This window comes from Tachysurus vachellii, chromosome 1, assembly GCF_030014155.1.
Source record: "Tachysurus vachellii isolate PV-2020 chromosome 1, HZAU_Pvac_v1, whole genome shotgun sequence".
Classification (NCBI taxonomy): domain Eukaryota; kingdom Metazoa; phylum Chordata; class Actinopteri; order Siluriformes; family Bagridae; genus Tachysurus; species Tachysurus vachellii.
In genome coordinates, this window is record NC_083460.1 from 24,130,495 (window position 1) to 24,148,159 (window position 17,665).

Below are 17,665 nucleotides of genomic sequence, written 5' to 3' on the forward strand. Positions count from 1 at the left end.
CGAGGAATTTGTTTTAGTACAGAAGCTCCACAGTGTGACAGAATGACATTGACAAGACACGAACACATATATGACTTGCCATAATTTCCAATCAATTCTAATTACATTTAATGTTGTAGAACATCTACAAGGCATGTTATAAGAGCTATAAACAGTTGTTTTCCCAACAGTCTTTTTTTCACTCTCTCAAAGTTAATAAGACATAAAATAAATACTTTCTTGTTTCAGAAAAACAGCCCGTTGCAAATCTCAAGACACGTTCTATAAACGTTAAATTCCACTTATGTTCCTGTGATTGCGCTGTTAAAATAGGAACAATAATATTATTAGAACAAACACCTAAACACCACTCAAATTCAAGTATTCTGCAATGTTTTTGGTATAATACAGTCATATCATCTTGGTTATGGATGTGTCTTGGGTTTTGTAGTATTTTAATGATTTCCCTGATATAAAACGCCCTTTTTATCAAACCATTATTTATTATTATTAAGGTGGTTTAAACGGGGGGCACGGTGGCTTAGTGGTTAGCACGTTCGCCTCACACCTCCAGGGTTGGGGTTCGATTCCCGCCTCCGCCTTGTGTGTGTGGAGTTTGCATGTTCTCCCCGTGCCTCGGGGGTTTCCTCCGGGTGCTCCGGTTTCCTCCCCCCGGTCCAAAGACATGCATGGTAGGTTGATTGGCATCTCTGGAAAATTGTCCCTAGTGTGTGATTGTGTGAGTGAATGAGAGTGTGTGTGTGCCCTGCGATGGGTTGGCACTCCGTCCAGGGTGTATCCTGCCTTGATGCCCGATGACGCCTGAGATAGGCACAGGCTCCCCGTGACCCGAGGTAGTTCGGATAAGCGGTAGAAGATGAATGAATGAATGAATGAATGAATGAAAGGTGGTTTAAACAATAAACTGGATTATATTGTATTTGTTTTTGTGTTTGTATGCAGACGAGGCTGTCATTACACTCCACGCCAGTGGTGGCGGTACCTACATTTTTCTGTCTTTTTTTTATTATCCTCTAGCGTACTTAGTATTTACGACATTAGCGTTGGGTTGCAAGTTTAACGTACTGTTTAGCACAGTAGCGTGAGATGTTTGTACGTAAGTGTTGATGTGAATCGCAAGTTCGTTCACCGGTTGTTTTTTAAACAAATGGGAAATTATCACGTTTTAGAATGTAATTTGATGATAATGTTGGCGTTTTGGTGAAGAGAAACTTATAAATTGGGGTGGAAGATTGTCCTTTGTTTTATCTTCTACATCTGGTGGTGTTTTTAGCGAACTAGCTAGGTGGATAAATAGATAGTGGATAAATAGATAGTGGATAAGTGGAGATCCAGTCGTAAATTGAATGGGTTTGTTGAAATAAATTGGTTTTAAAGTTTACAAATCAGAAGATTCCTCTGACAAGTCAATGATTTAATGATGGACGTTGTGTATGTGTGCGAGTGGGACAAGAGAACCAAAAGCAACCACTGCCCTTCAATCCCACTGGTGTGTGCGTGGTCCTGCAGGAACCTCATCGCCTTCACTACTGACCTGAAAAATGAAGATGAAGACAGAGGTAGGACACACAGAGAGACACACACATGTGTATATATATATATATACACACACACACACACACATATACATACACACAGAGAGACATATACATACATACACACACATATACATACATACACACAGAGAGGGACACACACACATATACATACACATAGAGAGATACGTACACACAGGGAGAGACACATACATATACCTACACACAGAGAGAGAGACACAGTACATACACACAGAGACACATACACTCACTCACACACATACACTCACTCACACACACACAAAATGCATGTATGCACACTTCAGAATTGTGTCTCTCTTAAACACTGATTGAAGTGAAACATTTAACAGTAAAATGTGCAAATCCTTTGTTCCTTTGGGTTTAGATCTCAGTCATATGATTCATATCATTGACGTTGAGCATCCCTGGGACGTCTACTCAATCAACTCTGGTCATGCAGAAGTTATCTCATGCCTTGAATGGGACCAATCAGGTGTGTAAACTTCAATGCGTTAGATTCAGTTTTAAAGGCAACAGACAAAAACATCTCTCATTTAACAGGAATGACGCAGTTGTTTAAAGCATTGTAGCAGTACCTGTCACCAGGGACTTGGATTTTAATCAGTATATATGTGTCCTCTGTCTATCTACCTATTTATTATTATATAGCAGTTAAAGAAATCCTGAAAGTCTATGGGGCTGCAAGTACGCCTACTTCCTGTGTCCTTTTCTGGTCATGTGTGTGTCAGCAAATGATTCAAGGCATGATTTGGTGCCTTGATAATTATTCCTGAGAGACAAAAGACACATTTGGATAAACTAACTGTTCTATCAGACTTGTAGGCTAGTTTTCTAGTTCTCACTTATGGATTGTTAGTTTTCATGAAAGCGATAAGAGCACTTAAAGGTGGGGTCTTTGTTGTTTGAGAAACGCTTCAGAAAACTCTGTTGGGTCGCCAAACAAAACAAAAACAAAACTAACGTGTAGCCAATGAGCAGAAAGGGGTGTGTCTTGTCACTATGGGCGGAGAGAGTGTTCAGTGTGCATGTGTGACATTAGCAGAAAGCGGTTTTAACATTGACATGGAGGATAAAAGCGAAGAAAGGCTTATGATAAGGCAAGAAGCAGGACCCGTGTTAATATAGGATCAGCTTTCCAGCGCTGGAGAGAACTGAACGTCTTCTGCGTGAAACAGAGATAAACCTTTCACAGTACAACACACAGTACTACAAAAACACATTTATATTACCACAGTATTACTCATTGTGTTCATTTATTGATAAAAATATCCCCTTGGTCAGCTGCCCCAACAGGTTCCGCCATAATACTTGTCTTGGTAATACTTGTCTGGGTTATACTTGTCTGGTGTATGTGTGGGTGGAGCTATCAAAACAGGGGTGGGACCCATTTGGGTTAGGGGCGTGTTTGTTTTGGTGATTTCAAATGTCAACATTGGCTTTCAAACAACAGAGACCCCACCTTTAATACAACAGGCTCACCGGCATTGTGTCTTTATGACCATGTTTTAGCAGATTTAGATCTTTAGATCAAAATCTTGCTACATCATCAGTCTAAAAAACAAATCACAAGTAAAAAAAAGGATTGTGTCACTGTATTGCATTGCGTTCTATGAAAAGGTGCCTTTTCTTGTAACATTTAGTTATTGGCACATTTTGGCAGCTATCACAGGAAAGTTGGTTTAAGCAATCAGCTTCATTTTGTCTGTCAATTCGGACAACTACACACCGTACACCATCCTTCAGGTGCTCGTGTGCGGATGTAGCATTGGAATAAATGGGTTTATTTGACATTTTGTGTTTCAGCACAGCTACCTTCAGTTAAACGTGTACCAGAATCACAGATTTTAGCTGCATAATCTGAATAATGTTTTTTCAACATCAGAATCCAAGTACAATGACTAAAGCATTTTACCACCTTTTTAATGTTTGAGTAGGGTCCAGGCTGCTCTCGGCAGATGGGGATGGACAGATCAAGTGCTGGGCAATGACAGAACACCTGGTGAACAGCTGGGAGAGTACACAAAGCAGCTCGGTTGAGGGTGACCCTATTGTCGCCCTGTCATGGCTGCACAATGGAGTGAAGCTTGCTTTGCATGTAGAGAAGGCAAGGAGAAAATTCTAGCACTTTTTTAAAATTTATTTTTCCCCTTCTATTATTATAACCCTTCAGTTATTTATAAAATCTGTCTTCTTTATTTCCTGATTCTGTCCTTTTGTAGTCCGGTTCCACCAACTTCGGCGAGAAGTTCTCAAGGGTAAAGTTCTCTCCATCGCTTACTCTCTTCGGTGGGAAACCTATGGAGGGCTGGTTGGCTGTGACGGTGAGCGGCCTTGTGAGCGTGTCCCTGCTGAAGCCGAACGGCACGTTACTTTCAGCCAGCGAGAGCCTGAGCCGCCTGCGTGGCCGCGTTGCCCTGGCTGACATCGCGTTCACAGGCGGTGGCAACATCGTCGTGGCCACGACAGATGGCAGCAGCTCCTCACCTGTGCAGTTCTACAAGGTGTGCGTGAGCGTTGTGAGTGAGAAATGTCGCATCGACACCGAGCTGCTGCCTTCGCTCTTCATGCGCTGCACCACCGACCCGGTGCGCCGCAACAAATACCCTGCTGTCACACACCTCAAATTTCTCACAAGGGAAAACTCTGAGCAGGTGAGAACATGATAACCGAAACTACAGCTGTCACACTGACATTAAATGATTCTCACTGTCAAAAATGAAAGAAGTTCCAGGTCTGAAATCAAGCATCGCGTTAGTTCAGGCAGGCCACGTAGTCAAGCTGCATCAGCTGCTAATCAGCTGTTCACGACGTGCACCAATCCGGTACGACTTCCGTATTTTCCGACCCTTTAAATCCCCTTTCTTCGAACCACTTCTTGCGCATCGCTGCTGCTGCGATTCAAACCCCCTTCTCCAAACCTCAACTCCTCCTAGCCAGAACCTGTTGTCCAGTACCGATTAAGTTATCTTCATGTATTCGTTTCTCTTTTTTCCCTTTCTCCTTTCCCCTCTCTCTCTTTATTTTATTTATCTTTTTTTTTTTTTAAATCTTTTTTTTTTCAAAACATGTAAGCTTTTGGTTGCATGATTATGGTTCTGATTCTGCTGCTATAATGGGGGGTCTATTTTATTCTCCAGTTGCTGCTCTCCCCTCTCCGTCCATGCATGCGCACGGACAGGCGTGTGGCAAATTTTGCCCAGAACAGAACCATACCGCCAACACTAACTGTATGCATATCGCTAATAAACCTTAATTTGACAAAGTGGTCCTGACTGAAATGACAAATTACAGGTCGTCTGAGCTGCAGTAACACAAACTCATGAATTTATGAATGTTCATGTAAAAATTTTTGATTTGCTCAAACACAACTGCCATTTGTCTTCTATTAAATGGAATTTGTTGAAATCATTGTTTGTTACTTGGATATATGTTTCATCTGATATGATGTAGATACACACTACTGAATTTTATATTTAAACGGTGAATCACCCTCCAGAATGTTTCATTTTAGTGGCAAGATATCTAATTTGTTTGACTAGGGGAAGACTAGTTGCACCACCTACTGAAAAACAGTATTACCATGACAACCACAAGTAGGAAGGCAATAAAATCACTTGTGATCATGTGTAGCATTTGCTCTAAACTTATGCATCTGAAAGGTTGTGAGGTCAAATCCCAATGGTCCACTAAACTGCCACTGCTTGGCCACTGAGCAAGGCCTTTAACCCTCAATTGCTCAGTTGTATAAAATGAGTTTAAAATGCGGCGTCTGCCAAATGGCGTAAATGATGCAAGCTATAAATAAAATCATAAATTGTGTCCTTTTCTGTTTATTAATCCTGCTCAAGGTATTAATCTGTGCATCCAGTCAGACGGGTAGCATAGTAGAGTGCTGGTCCTTACGGAAAGAGGGACTCCCGGTCAATAATATCTTTCAGCACCGCTCACCTGTTGGTAAGCATGAAGTCTTTCAACGATTCATCTATGAGTTTACGCTGCAGTTTGTATCCAAATCAATATTTCTTCTGTGGTCTAATATTTCTTTTACGTGCAGTCGGAGAAAAGCAGCCGATGATCCTGAAGTGGCGAATCCTTTCTGCCACAAACGACCTGGACCGTGTTTCTGCAGTGGCGCTGCCTAAACTGCCCATCTCAATTTCCAACACTGACCTTAAAGTGGCCTCAGACACAAAGTTTTGCCCAGGCCTTGGTAAAGCTTTTATATTTTCCAGTGTGTAATGTCAGAACCTTTTACTTTGAGATGATTAGTTAGCAATAATTGACACATTGACTCAGACTATATACACCACTCATTAACTGATTTTTTGCTCAAGTCAGCATTCAGTCCCAAAGGAAAACAGGATCGGTCAGACCTGAGCTGTTCTGCTCTAGCCTTGCTAATCCGGAATTAGGCTAGTACATTTATGGGAAATTTTGTCTGTTATTTTGTGGGGACAGTTACCAGCCTACAGGACATGGAAGTTTGTTGAAATCATTGTCTGTTACTTGGATATATGCCTCATCTGATATGATGCAGATACACACTACTGAATACAAAAAATATTTAGAAACCACTTAATTTAATAACCTTCCCACAGAAACCTTACTCTCCTCCCTGAACCGTTTCTTACTCTACAGTGAAAAAATACTCTAAAGTGAAGAGCATCTAAACAATCTCTCAGAAATATGAATATAAAACGACTTTTAGTAGAAAAGTTTCTATTCAGTATTTTATAGCCCTTAAAGTATGATTTGTATTGCTTATGTGATCTTTCTTGATTAGGCCTGGCTTTGGCCTTCCATGATGGCACTATTCAGATACTACACCGTCTGTCCCTCCAAACCATGGGTGTGTTCCCTGGGTCTACCGGCTCTTCTCAGCGGGTGGGGGACGAGCCGACGATTAAACGCCAGAGAACTGGAGGTCCCACTGTGCACTTCAAAGCCCTGCAGTTCTCCTGGACTTCTCTGGCTCTGGTTGGTGTGGATAACCATGGAAAGGTACGCAAAGCGAAGTTTGGTTGTGGCTGGAGATAAGCAGATTAGACTGCCCTGTATTTAACAAAAACAGCTTTTAATTTAGAAAAATAAGTAGCAGCTATAGACCCCTGGTTGTCCTGCAACAGGGTCCCATGCTCTCATTGCCAAATCAAATATACGTACAGACAACGATGATCCGCAGTACTGGCCCTGAACAGGAAGCAGCCAAAAAAAACAACCACCATATAAGACAGGGGTCACCAACCTTTTTTAAGACTGAGGGCTACTTCAAGGGAACTGAGTAGTAGGAAGGGCTACCGGTTTGATACAAACTTCCTCAAGAGCAAAATTGCACAGATCACTTTTTAATAATAATAATAATAATAATAATAATAATAATAATATTATTATGGTGAAGAGACTGCTCACATGTCAATGTTACTTATTCTCCACAATTATTAACCATGATTTATACAACAATGATGGAAGGAATATTCACAAGTAATTTAGTCTTTTTCAAAAAATGTTCACATTTCTGTGCACCATTTTTAGTTTAATGTTATGGTGTTTTCAATGAACACGTTATCTCTTCTTTGTCTGTAAATGTCTGTTAGTGGGAAGCCTGGCACTGCATTCTGCTCACCAGTGTACTGTAATCTGGTGAATAATTTGACACTGCAAGTGTGAGTGAGTCTTGTAAATGTGCATCAGTAAGGCGTGTTCGGTGTTAGTTCTTGATAAAGTTATTTAGAAAAGGCTGAGTCACAGAGAGAGGTTTAACCAAAAAGGCATGCAAATTTCATAGCTGCTGTGCATACTGTACACCACTGTACTTTTCTGTGTCCACAAGGCACCAAAAGTTTGATGCAGACTGATGGGCTTTGAGGTGGAGGTCATTTTGCAACGTTAGGATTTCTATCTCTACCTGTCCAGCATCCAATTTGAACAGAGCACTTAGTTGCTCAGCAGTGCATGTCATGTCCACTTGCATGAAAGGATTTGTAACGGCTTTTTCTGTCCTTCATGCGCCGCCGGGTGGGTAGTTAGCATTGAAACTTTCGTGACGCAGACTGAAGTGTCTCGCCACATTGTGCCGCTTTGCCGTCGCAACAGTCGTCCCGCAAATGAGACACACACACTTTTCTTTGACTGACGTAAAAAGAACTCTTCCTCCCAAACACTGTGAAAATGGTATGTTTTTTGTCGCTTTTCTGCCATGTTTTTGGGGGTAAATCACAACTAACTCCTCATCGTTGCTGCACCACTTCCTTGTGTCAGGAGCGCGCAATATTGACATTTGACTTCAGAAAAGGCCAGAGTTTGTTATATACATAAAACATTTTTGTTTTAATTATTCAAAAACTACAGCAAGAAAATCTTTTTTAGGCGTAACTATATTTTGACCAGTGCTATTTTAGAACGTGCCTCGCGGGCGCCTTAAGTGCTCCTTGCGGGCGACCAGGTGCCTGCGGGCACCGCGTTGGTGACCCCTGATATAAGAAGTGACTATTCTTTTATTTTACCCTAATTAGCAAATCAAGTTTCTTTTAACATGTTAATTTTAAATGTCTCAAAGGATCATCCACCTGCATGCATTGTTAGTGTAAAAAAGTGCTATAGAAGCAAAATTTAGTAGGGGAAAGTACACAGGAAGCATTTCAATATTATGTTAATACTAATTATTTTCTCTTAGTCTATGCACCTCGTTTGTCTATTCCAATCTCTTGTGTTACTTGAAAGGCTTCAATACACAAGTTTTTTGCATTGTGTCCAGTCTACACACTCATGAATTCCTCTGAAATGTAATTTATAAATGTTTTCTAAACTTATCGCTAATGAGGCAACTTAACTGTTCTGCTGCTGTTTTTAGCTGCACATGATCCGTGTATCGCCCTCCATGGGCCAGATGTTGGACATGAACATTCTGCTGCGCCATCTATTGTTCCTGCTGGAGTACTGCATGGTGACAGGCTACGACTGGTGGGACGTGCTGCTGCATGTGCAACACAGCATGGTACATAACCTGGTCGAGAAACTCCATGAAGAGTACATGAGACAGAATCAGGCATTACAGCAGGTACATGTGAATGGGATTTTCTTTATTCTGATTTGGGATCAGTTGAAAGCTGTGTGATTTTCCATGGTACATTAAATATAACATTTACAGCAAAGACAGTGCTTTTAATGTTATTGTGGCTGCATATCTCTTATATAATAAATGCAGTACAACACCAGGGCAAATTTGATTCTATTTAAGGTCCAGTTGCTGCACAAAATCCAGGTGGCCCGGGGAGTCGACTCTGGTGGCCCGGGGAGTCGACTCTGGTGGCCCGGGGAGTCGACTCTGGTGGCCCGGGGAGTCGACTCTGGTGGCCCGGGGAGTCGACTCTGGTGGCCCGGGGAGTCGACTCTGGTGGCCCGGGGAGTCGACTCTGGTGGCCCGGGGAGTCGACTCTGGTGGCCCGGGGAGTCGACTCTGGTGGCCCGGGGAGTCGACTCTGGTGGCCCGGGGAGTCGACTCTGGTGGCCCGGGGAGTCGACTCTGGTGGCCCGGGGAGTCGACTCTGGTGGCCCGGGGAGTCGACTCTGGTGGCCCGGGGAGTCGACTCTGGTGGCCCGGGGAGTCGACTCTGGTGGCCCGGGGAGTCGACTCTGGTGGCCCGGGGAGTCGACTCTGGTGGCCCGGGGAGTCGACTCTGGTGGCCCGGGGAGTCGACTCTGGTGGCCCGGGGAGTCGACTCTGGTGGCCCGGGGAGTCGACTCTGGTGGCCCGGGGAGTCGACTCTGGTGGCCCGGGGAGTCGACTCGGGTGGCCCGGGGAGTCGACTCGGGTGGCCCGGGGAGTCGACTCGGGTGGCCCGGGGAGTCGACTCGGGTGGCCCGCCTCAGTGTCACGACTCAGTCCCACTGTCTAATACTATGTTGTGTAGCCACAATATTTCACTCAGAATTTCCAGTCAATTCACTCAAAAACAGAGGAATGGTATTCTAAACCAATGTGAAATGACATAAATATGATATTTATTGTCGCACATAAGAGATAATAGAGATATTATTTAACTTAAGGACCTTTTTTTTCCCACTTAAACTGAGGTGTAATGGTAGAATGCAAACATACTCTAAAGTTAGAATTATTTACTATCATGGGCACTTCATGATTCTTTTTTTGTTTGTTTTTGGGTGAATTTTACAGGTGCTGTCTACCCGCATCGTAGCTGTAAAGGCTTCTCTGTGCAAACTGTCTTTAGCTACAGCAGCCCGGGCGTGTGACTTCTACGCCAAGCTGCTCCTCATTGCCATCAGCTCCACACTTAAATCTCTGCTGAGGCCCCACGTTCTCAACACACCAGACAAGAGCCCAGGAGACCGGCTGGCAGAGATCTGCACCAAGAATACAGACACTGGTAACAAGCTTGTATCTATTAAAACATCTTTGTCTATGGAAACCTTTTGAGTACAGTGTTGCTTATTCACGTTGGTCCAAAAGGATAATATCAACAATGATCAATAAATATCAGTGATAATCCAGAACAGGGGTCACCAACCTTTTTTAAGACTGAGGGCTACTTCAAGGGAACTGAGTAGTACGAAGGGCTACCGGTTTGATACAAACTTCCTCAAGAGCAAAATTGCACAGATCACTTTTTAATAATAATAATAATAATAATAATAATATTATGGTGAAGAGACTGCTCACATGTCAATGTTAATTATTCTCCACAATTATTAACAATGATTTATACAACAATGATGGAAGGAATATTCACAAGTAATTTAGTCTTTTTCAAAAAATGTTCACATTTCTGTGCACCATTTTTAGTTTAATGTTATGGTGTTTTCAATGAACACGTTATCTCTTCTTTAACTGTAAATGTCTGTTAGTGGGAAGCCTGGCACTGCATTCTGCTCACCAGTGTACTGTAATCTGGTGAATAATTTGACACTGCAAGTCTGAGTGAGTCTTGTAAATGTGCATCAGTAAGGCGTGTTCGGTGTTAGTTCTTGATAAAGTTATTTAGAAAAGGCTGAGTCACAGAGAGAGGTTTAACCAAAAAGGCATGCAAATTTCATAGCTGCTGTGCATACACCACTGTACTTTTCTGTGTCCACAAGGCACCAAAAGTTTGATGCAGACTGATGGGCTTTGAGGTGGAGGTCATTTTGCAACGTTAGGATTTCTGTCTCTACCTGTCCAGCATCCAATTTGAACAGAGCACTTAGTTGCTCAGCAGTGCATGTCATGTCCACTTGCATGAAAGGATTTGTAACGGCTTTTTCTGTCCTTCATGCGCCGCCGGGTGGGTAGTTAGCATTGAAACTTTCGTGACGCAGACTGAAGTGTCTCGCCACATTGTGCCGCTTTGCCGTCGCAACAGTCGTCCCGCAAATGAGACACACACACTTTTCTTTGACTGACGTAAAAAGAACTCTTCCTCCCAAACACTGTGAAAATGGTATGTTTCTGTCGCTTTTCTGCCATGTTTTTGGGGGTAAATCACAACTAACTCCTCATCGTTGCTGCACCGGTTCCTTGTGTCAGGAGTCGGACGTGACGTGCGCGCAATATTGACATTTGACTTCAGAAAAGGCCAGAGTTCGTTATATACATAAAACATTTTTGTTTTAATTTTTTTAATTAAATAAAATGAAATTAAATATCGTCATTTTAAAATCTACGTTAATGCAAGCGTTTTTTATTCAAAAACTACAGCAAGAAAATTTTTTTAGGCGTAGCTATATTTTGACCAGTGCTATTTTAGAACGTGCCTTGCGGGCGCCTTAAGTGCTCCTTGCGGGCGACCAGGTGCCCGCGGGCACCGCGTTGGTGACCCCTGATCCAGAACATCCACTATAACCAATATGAAAGTATTAGAGCTGCTTGGAAACAATTGTCTCAGCCGTAAATAGACTTGCTAATAAGGATGGTCTAAAGTCATTTATGGAAAATCTAGAATAGATTTTCTTAAAGGGGCTTTCTTTTGTGTATAGCCAGATTTGTGATTTCATTATATTCTTACACTTTATTTTAACCAGATATTGACAAGGTAATGATCAACCTGAAGACGGAGGAGTTTGTTCTGGATGGGCCTCCGCTCCAGTCCCTGCAACAGCTCATTCAGTGGGTGGGAGATTTTGTGTTGTATCTGCTGGCCAACCTACCCAACCAGGTCAGTTGAGGAAGAGTATGATACAGAATTAGCAGGGCACGATTTCTTGTGATTCATCCCTTTTTTTCTTCTTAAGATTGAAGTTGTCATGATGGATATTTAAATAAAAAAATCATTGAATCAATGTAGAATCAACCCAAAGTAAGTATATTTACAATAGCATTATATTATAGCATAATTTTTTTTTAAACTCCGAACACAAAATCTTTCCACCACATTTCTAATAAAACCATCAAGGCTCTCAAAATCAACTGTTGGCTTGAAAAGGCATATTTTCATCGCTATCCAGACCATTGACAGGATGGGTAGATGCAAAGAAGTGGTTTCTCTCAGTCCGGCGTCTCCCACTATGCGCTAACCTTCCAATCAGCCAAAGCATTAGTTACAGGTTTTGTTATTCACCAAGAAGTACCACACTACTGATATATACATTCGTGAGGCCCCATAGAAATAGTTTTAGTAGAATGCTTAGATTTGAGGTGATCTATTAAAGACCAATTACTTCTGTGGTAATTAAATTCAGCTTTGCCTGATGGATCATCTGAGAAAACAAAAGTAATCTGAAGTAGTAGGAGTTTGCAAACTTTTAAAGTGAAACCCTCTGACTAGTTCCTTGTTTTTAGCCATTTTTAGTCAGGATGGTTCAGTTTGGTGGCACATACTTAATTTTGACAGCACTGTTAAAGAGTACAGTCAACAAAGTGACATTGGGTAAATTTGCGATCTTCATTCCAGGGCCTGAGGTTAGATCCTAAGAGCCGCTTAATGTCTGTATGGAAGTTCACGTTCTTCACGTACAGTTCCTTGTGTTCCATCGTGACGGTTGAGGTTCGAGTACTTTAAGTATCCCTGTTGGTTCTATGAGAGCACATATTCCACCCATCTTCTAAGTCTACTTTCCTTCCATTTGTTTGTGCACAGAAACTGGAAATGTCATGCAGAACATAAAAGTATCCTGTGAAAATGTTTGAAGTAGTTTTTGAGGTAGTTTTTTAAATCTGCTGCATAGAGAGTAGCTCCCTACAGTCATGCTAAGTTGAGTGAGTGAAGTCTTTAAATGCAGCGCATATCAATGTTTCTACAGGAGTGAGTGACAGGGTGTATAAAGCAGCTTGTGGCCTGTTCCTGATGCTTAAGAACAGAAGGGTTACAGTACACCATTGCGGAAAGCCAAAAGTCATAATTCTTTCTCTTTATTTTCTCAGCCAGAAGTGCAGAAAGGTTTCATATTCTTGCCCTTGTATAAAATTGAAATCTTGGTGTCCGTAGCCACTAAGATTCACAATCCCAAATAATCAAAACCTACGTATGACAATCCAGGGTGCAGTAGTTTGTTATATCGTTATAGACAGTCTCTGTTTGTAATAACGGCTTCATGGTGTTAAGTTTAAACGCACTACAAGCATGTCATTATATGTATGTAATCCGCCACAGGTAACACGAGTACTTTATTATGAGACACTTTAAGATGTAAATGTATATTATGAGACTGGACCACAATCCATTTCTCTTCCTCTCCATATCAGGGCTCCACCGTACGCCCTGGCTTCGGTTTCCTGCGTGACGGTCCTTCTCTGGGCATGCTGAGGGAGATGATGGTGATGATCCGCATCTGGGGCCTGCTGAAGCCTGGCTGCTTGCCCATCTACACAGCCACCTCAGACAACCAGGACAGCATGTCTCTGCTCTTCCGCCTCCTCACCAAGCTCTGGCTCTGCTGTGAGTCTGCCTTAAAAACACCATCTGTTAAAATTGCTGATTTAAAAAGTTGTCGATCAGTTTTGTCCGCTGAAAGCCAACGTTTAGTGTAAATACAACATTTTATTTAACCTCTGTTATTCAAATAGTTTCTTTAGTTCTGTCATCCTAAAGGAATCTAAGAACGACTTAATAATAATAATCCTCATGAGCAAATGTATTTTGATGGTTTTAATCCACCTACAGCACGAGACGAAAGTCACCCTCAGGAGCCGGACGAGACGCTGCTGGACGAGTGCTGTTTGCTGCCTAGCCAGCTGCTTGTGCCCAGCATGGACTGGCTTCCTATTAACGACGGAATCATTACTAAGATCCAGAGCAAGCCTCATTTACGGCTGCAGTTTGGCAAGCCCTATACGCTGCCTGGACTTAATCCCAACTCCCAGATGGAGCTTTTCTCTAGGTGAGCATCTTTTGAGGCTGCTTTCTTTCAAACGATTTCTAGAATTTAAATTCAGACACATCATTAAGAGGTCCATGAAACTGGCGTTTAATCGATACATGTTAAGTCTGCTTGATGTAGCATGTGCACTATATTCCTGTTCACACTGAGCTTTCTGTCTGAGCCACAGCACTTTCATGTTGTGTGTTTAATACCGATAAGGAATGAGTGCACACTTTTAGTTTCTAACAATTCAATGATCTTTTCAGGAGTCCAGCATCTCAGAGGATGGACAACCTTCGCTGCTTACACATGGGCATTTGTCCCACAGAGGACAGCAAGGCCTGCACCAGGTACAAGGAAACAAATAATGAAGTGATTATTTGCTGATTTTAAAGAGCACAGATCCGCATATTGCATACAAAATCAATTTTGTTCTAATTTCTGTGTTCCATGACATTGTGTCTGTTACATGGAAAAAACAGAAGGAATAATGTCATTTTCATGGGCAAAATGTGTATATACACAGGACACTATTTGAATTTTATCAGAAACATTAAGGATATCATTGGAAATAGTACCTACAAAGTAATAAAAAGTAATAATATCTACATTTCTAAACACATTTATATTTATGACATAAACCCCTGCTGGACTTGGGTCAAAACCCCAGCCAGCTTTTTATTTACTAAATACACTCAGTACATAGTGTTACATGATAGCCTTACCTCCTTGGTGCACTTTATAACCTATAGAAAACATTTTTACTCAGAATGGTCCTAGTGAGTGCTGAAATTTTTCCTTACATGTTTCAAAAGTTTCAGGACATATGCTTTGTTCATGGTTAATATAAAAATTCGAAAATCTACAATTATATTAGCAAAAATATTATATAAAAGATTTATTCACATACTTTTTCATGTATCGAGGCACTGTAAGGTAAATTTATCTAAATCGCTTAGGGAATTATTCCCTAAAATGTGATTTTAATGTCTTCATCACCTATTTGTTTCTTTCAGGTGCGGCTGTGTAACAATGCTGCGCTCCCCAAACAAGACCAATGCTATGAAGCAGTGGGAGCAGCGATGGATAAAGAACTGTCTGTGTGGAGGCCTCTGGAGGAAGATCCCTAACTCTCTCACATGAGAGGTTATTTTCTGACAGGTTTTCCAAAAAGAATGTGACAATAGAGGTTGTTTATATGATTCCTGGACTGGTCATAAATACCATCATTCACCATCTTTGGAGGCTCCTGTTTCTGTCAGTAATGTTGTTATTAATGTTAATATACATTGTTAGCTTCGCCATCATGGTCCGTATGGGGGGAAAAAAGATTAAAAAAGACACTTGTGTTACTGGATTCAGAAAAGGATTATTTTTATACACAAGAAAAATGATGTATTTAAAGCCCTAATCAGCTATTTCAGTAAAGTATTGTCCAATATCTTTGACTAGTTGTAAATATTAAGAAACTTACTTTTCAATGTCATTTTTTTTAACTTTCTCACAATAAACTCCAAGCAAGGTGTGGTGATTGTTTGAACTTGGTCTAGTTTGTTTTGTATCAAATCTGATTTAACTTACAAACTGTACTTCATGTTCCCATAATGCCACAAGGACGCACATGAACACACTCATTTAATACATCAAAACCAATCCAATTCCTACTGACGTGATTTTGGGTCAAAACCAGAGAGCACAGAAAACATTCTGAGCTCAGGAGCTAAGCTCGATTATCTTTTTGAACCCATCATGACACTCCACTCCTTAAAGTACCTGACAACACTGGTCCAAAAGTTCTGGAAAGCTTTGTGATATGAAAGACATTTACTAAGGTACGAGTCCAAGCAATATTTATTCCCAAATTCTTATTTTATTGATTTTGTTTAATCTGAATATTGTGGGTGTGCTGCTGATTGATTCCCAGCTAAAGTAAGCAACTTGTCATTAAAGCTAGTGCTGGGACAGCATGTAGGAAAAAGTGTCCAGCTTATACTTGGCAGTACTTTTGTTTATACCCCAGTTATGAGTCATGAACAGTGGTGAATCGGTGTAGCCTAATTTCTGCATATTTATAGCTGCACAGCATTCGCAAAATAACACAAGATTGTGATTGTAGACACTCTACTGATGCTTCTAGATGGAAGCTTTATTCTCCTCTTTATTGAGCTGCCTACTATCACACAGTCACAAGTCACTTATGATTCCCATAGGATTGTGGTTTCTTATGGTGTTCAGATTGTCATTCTTTTGGCTGTTCCCTGTTCAGGGTCACCACAGAGATCATCCGGTCCACCTATCTGATTTGGCACAGGTTTTATGCTGGATGCCCTTGCTGACACAACCCTCCAGTTTTATCAGGGCTTCGGACCGGCATTGAGAGTTAACACTTCAGTGCCTGGATTACTTCCCTGCGTGGGAATCAGCCTCGGGCCATGGCAATGAGAGCACGGGATCCTGCCACTGGACCACCATAAGGCCTTCAGATGGTGTTCAGATTAAATTTAGAAATTTTTCAGTGTGATATATTTCTATAAATATGAAAAACGGGGGCACCGTGGCTTAGTGATTAGCACGTTTGCCTCACACCTCCAGGGTTGGGGGTTCGATTCCCGCCTCCGCCTTGTGTGTGTGGAGTTTGCATGTTCTCCCCGTGCCTCGGGGGTTTCCTCTGGGTACTCCGGTTTCCTCCCCCGGTCCAAAGACATGCATGGTAGGTTGATTGGCATCTCTGGAAAATTGTCTGTAGTGTGTGACTGCGTGAGTGAATGAGAGTGTGTGTGTGTTCCCTGCGATGGGTTGGCACTCCGTCCATGGTGTATCCTGCCTTGATGCCCGATGATGCCTGAGATAGGCACAGGCTCCCCGTGACCCAAGGTAGTTCGGATAAGCGGTAGAAAATGAGTGAGTGAGTGAGTGAATAAACAGTGAAACTATTATGCATTGAACCAGTAAACACAAACTGGATTCTTGGCTTTTAAAATGTGCCTAAATAACAAGTATGTGCCACAAAAATACATCTTACTTTCAGCACAGTAACCAACCACAGTAGAACATGGTTATTTCATTCATGCAGACAGCCCTCTTCTATTTTGCAACCCTTTCAACCATTTTCTGTTTATCTTATCCTACTCTGGGTCACACTGAACTTGGATTCTGTCTCTGGGGACACCATGAACAGGGTGCTATCCCATCACAAAACACAATCGCAGACACATTCATACACTACAGACAATTTAGAGAAGCCAATCAGCCTTCCCTACTGGGACTAAGGGAGGAAACCCCCAAATCACAGGGAGAATTTCCAAACTCTGCACTCATGGAGTGGAGGCGATAATTGAATCCCCAAAAAGAGCCACTCGCTGTTACCACCTGCCATTATCACACTACACTACAAACTACTACACAAAAGGACTACATGAAATCCCTTAAATTCTAACCAAAGAGGCACAAAGTCTGTTTTATATGTATTGCTGTAATAGATAATAGCAAATCTAAAAAAAATAAAAATAAAAATGGGTAACTGGAAAAAACAGACAAAAATGATCCTTTGTGCTATAGCTAAGCGATACTAATTATGAAGAGATTAATTCATTCATTCATTCGTCCCATCGCTCGTTCATTAATTAATTAATTTGTTTATTCATTCATTCATTCAATCATTTATTCATTTTTTTTCATTTATTCTTCAGAGCACTGCATACGTACAGCCATCAACACAATTAAATAGCTGATCTTTATGAGATCTGATGCAACTGATGATTTTGAATTCATAAAAAAAACTTTTTTCACTTGCTATT

General features: G+C 41.6%; 1 protein-coding gene across 1 annotated transcript; it reads left to right on the forward strand.

The window, feature by feature from the left end:
- Positions 1–1,053: 1,053 nt before the first annotated feature.
- On the forward strand, positions 1,054–15,359 carry med16 (mediator complex subunit 16). Its single transcript, XM_060878765.1, has 14 exons — positions 1,054–1,559; positions 1,942–2,049; positions 3,512–3,681; positions 3,797–4,228; positions 5,426–5,531; positions 5,632–5,787; positions 6,361–6,578; positions 8,428–8,634; positions 9,751–9,961; positions 11,592–11,725; positions 13,252–13,444; positions 13,670–13,886; positions 14,135–14,218; positions 14,885–15,359. Exons 1-14 carry the CDS (start codon positions 1,418–1,420, stop codon positions 15,009–15,011), a joined length of 2,505 nt encoding a protein of 834 aa, XP_060734748.1. The 5' UTR covers positions 1,054–1,417; the 3' UTR covers positions 15,012–15,359.
- The last annotated feature ends 2,306 nt before the right edge of the window (positions 15,360–17,665 follow it).

Bases quoted from the DNA above. Each gene is read 5' to 3' on its own strand.
- med16 (XM_060878765.1), top strand. From the start codon at position 1,418: ATGATGGACGTTGTGTATGTGTGCGAGTGGGACAAGAGAACCAAAAGC. The intron at 8,635-9,750 runs GTACATGTGAAT...TGAATTTTACAG, and splicing joins AGAATCAGGCATTACAGCAG to GTGCTGTCTACCCGCATCGT. The intron at 13,887-14,134 runs GTGAGCATCTTT...TGATCTTTTCAG, and splicing joins CAGATGGAGCTTTTCTCTAG to GAGTCCAGCATCTCAGAGGA.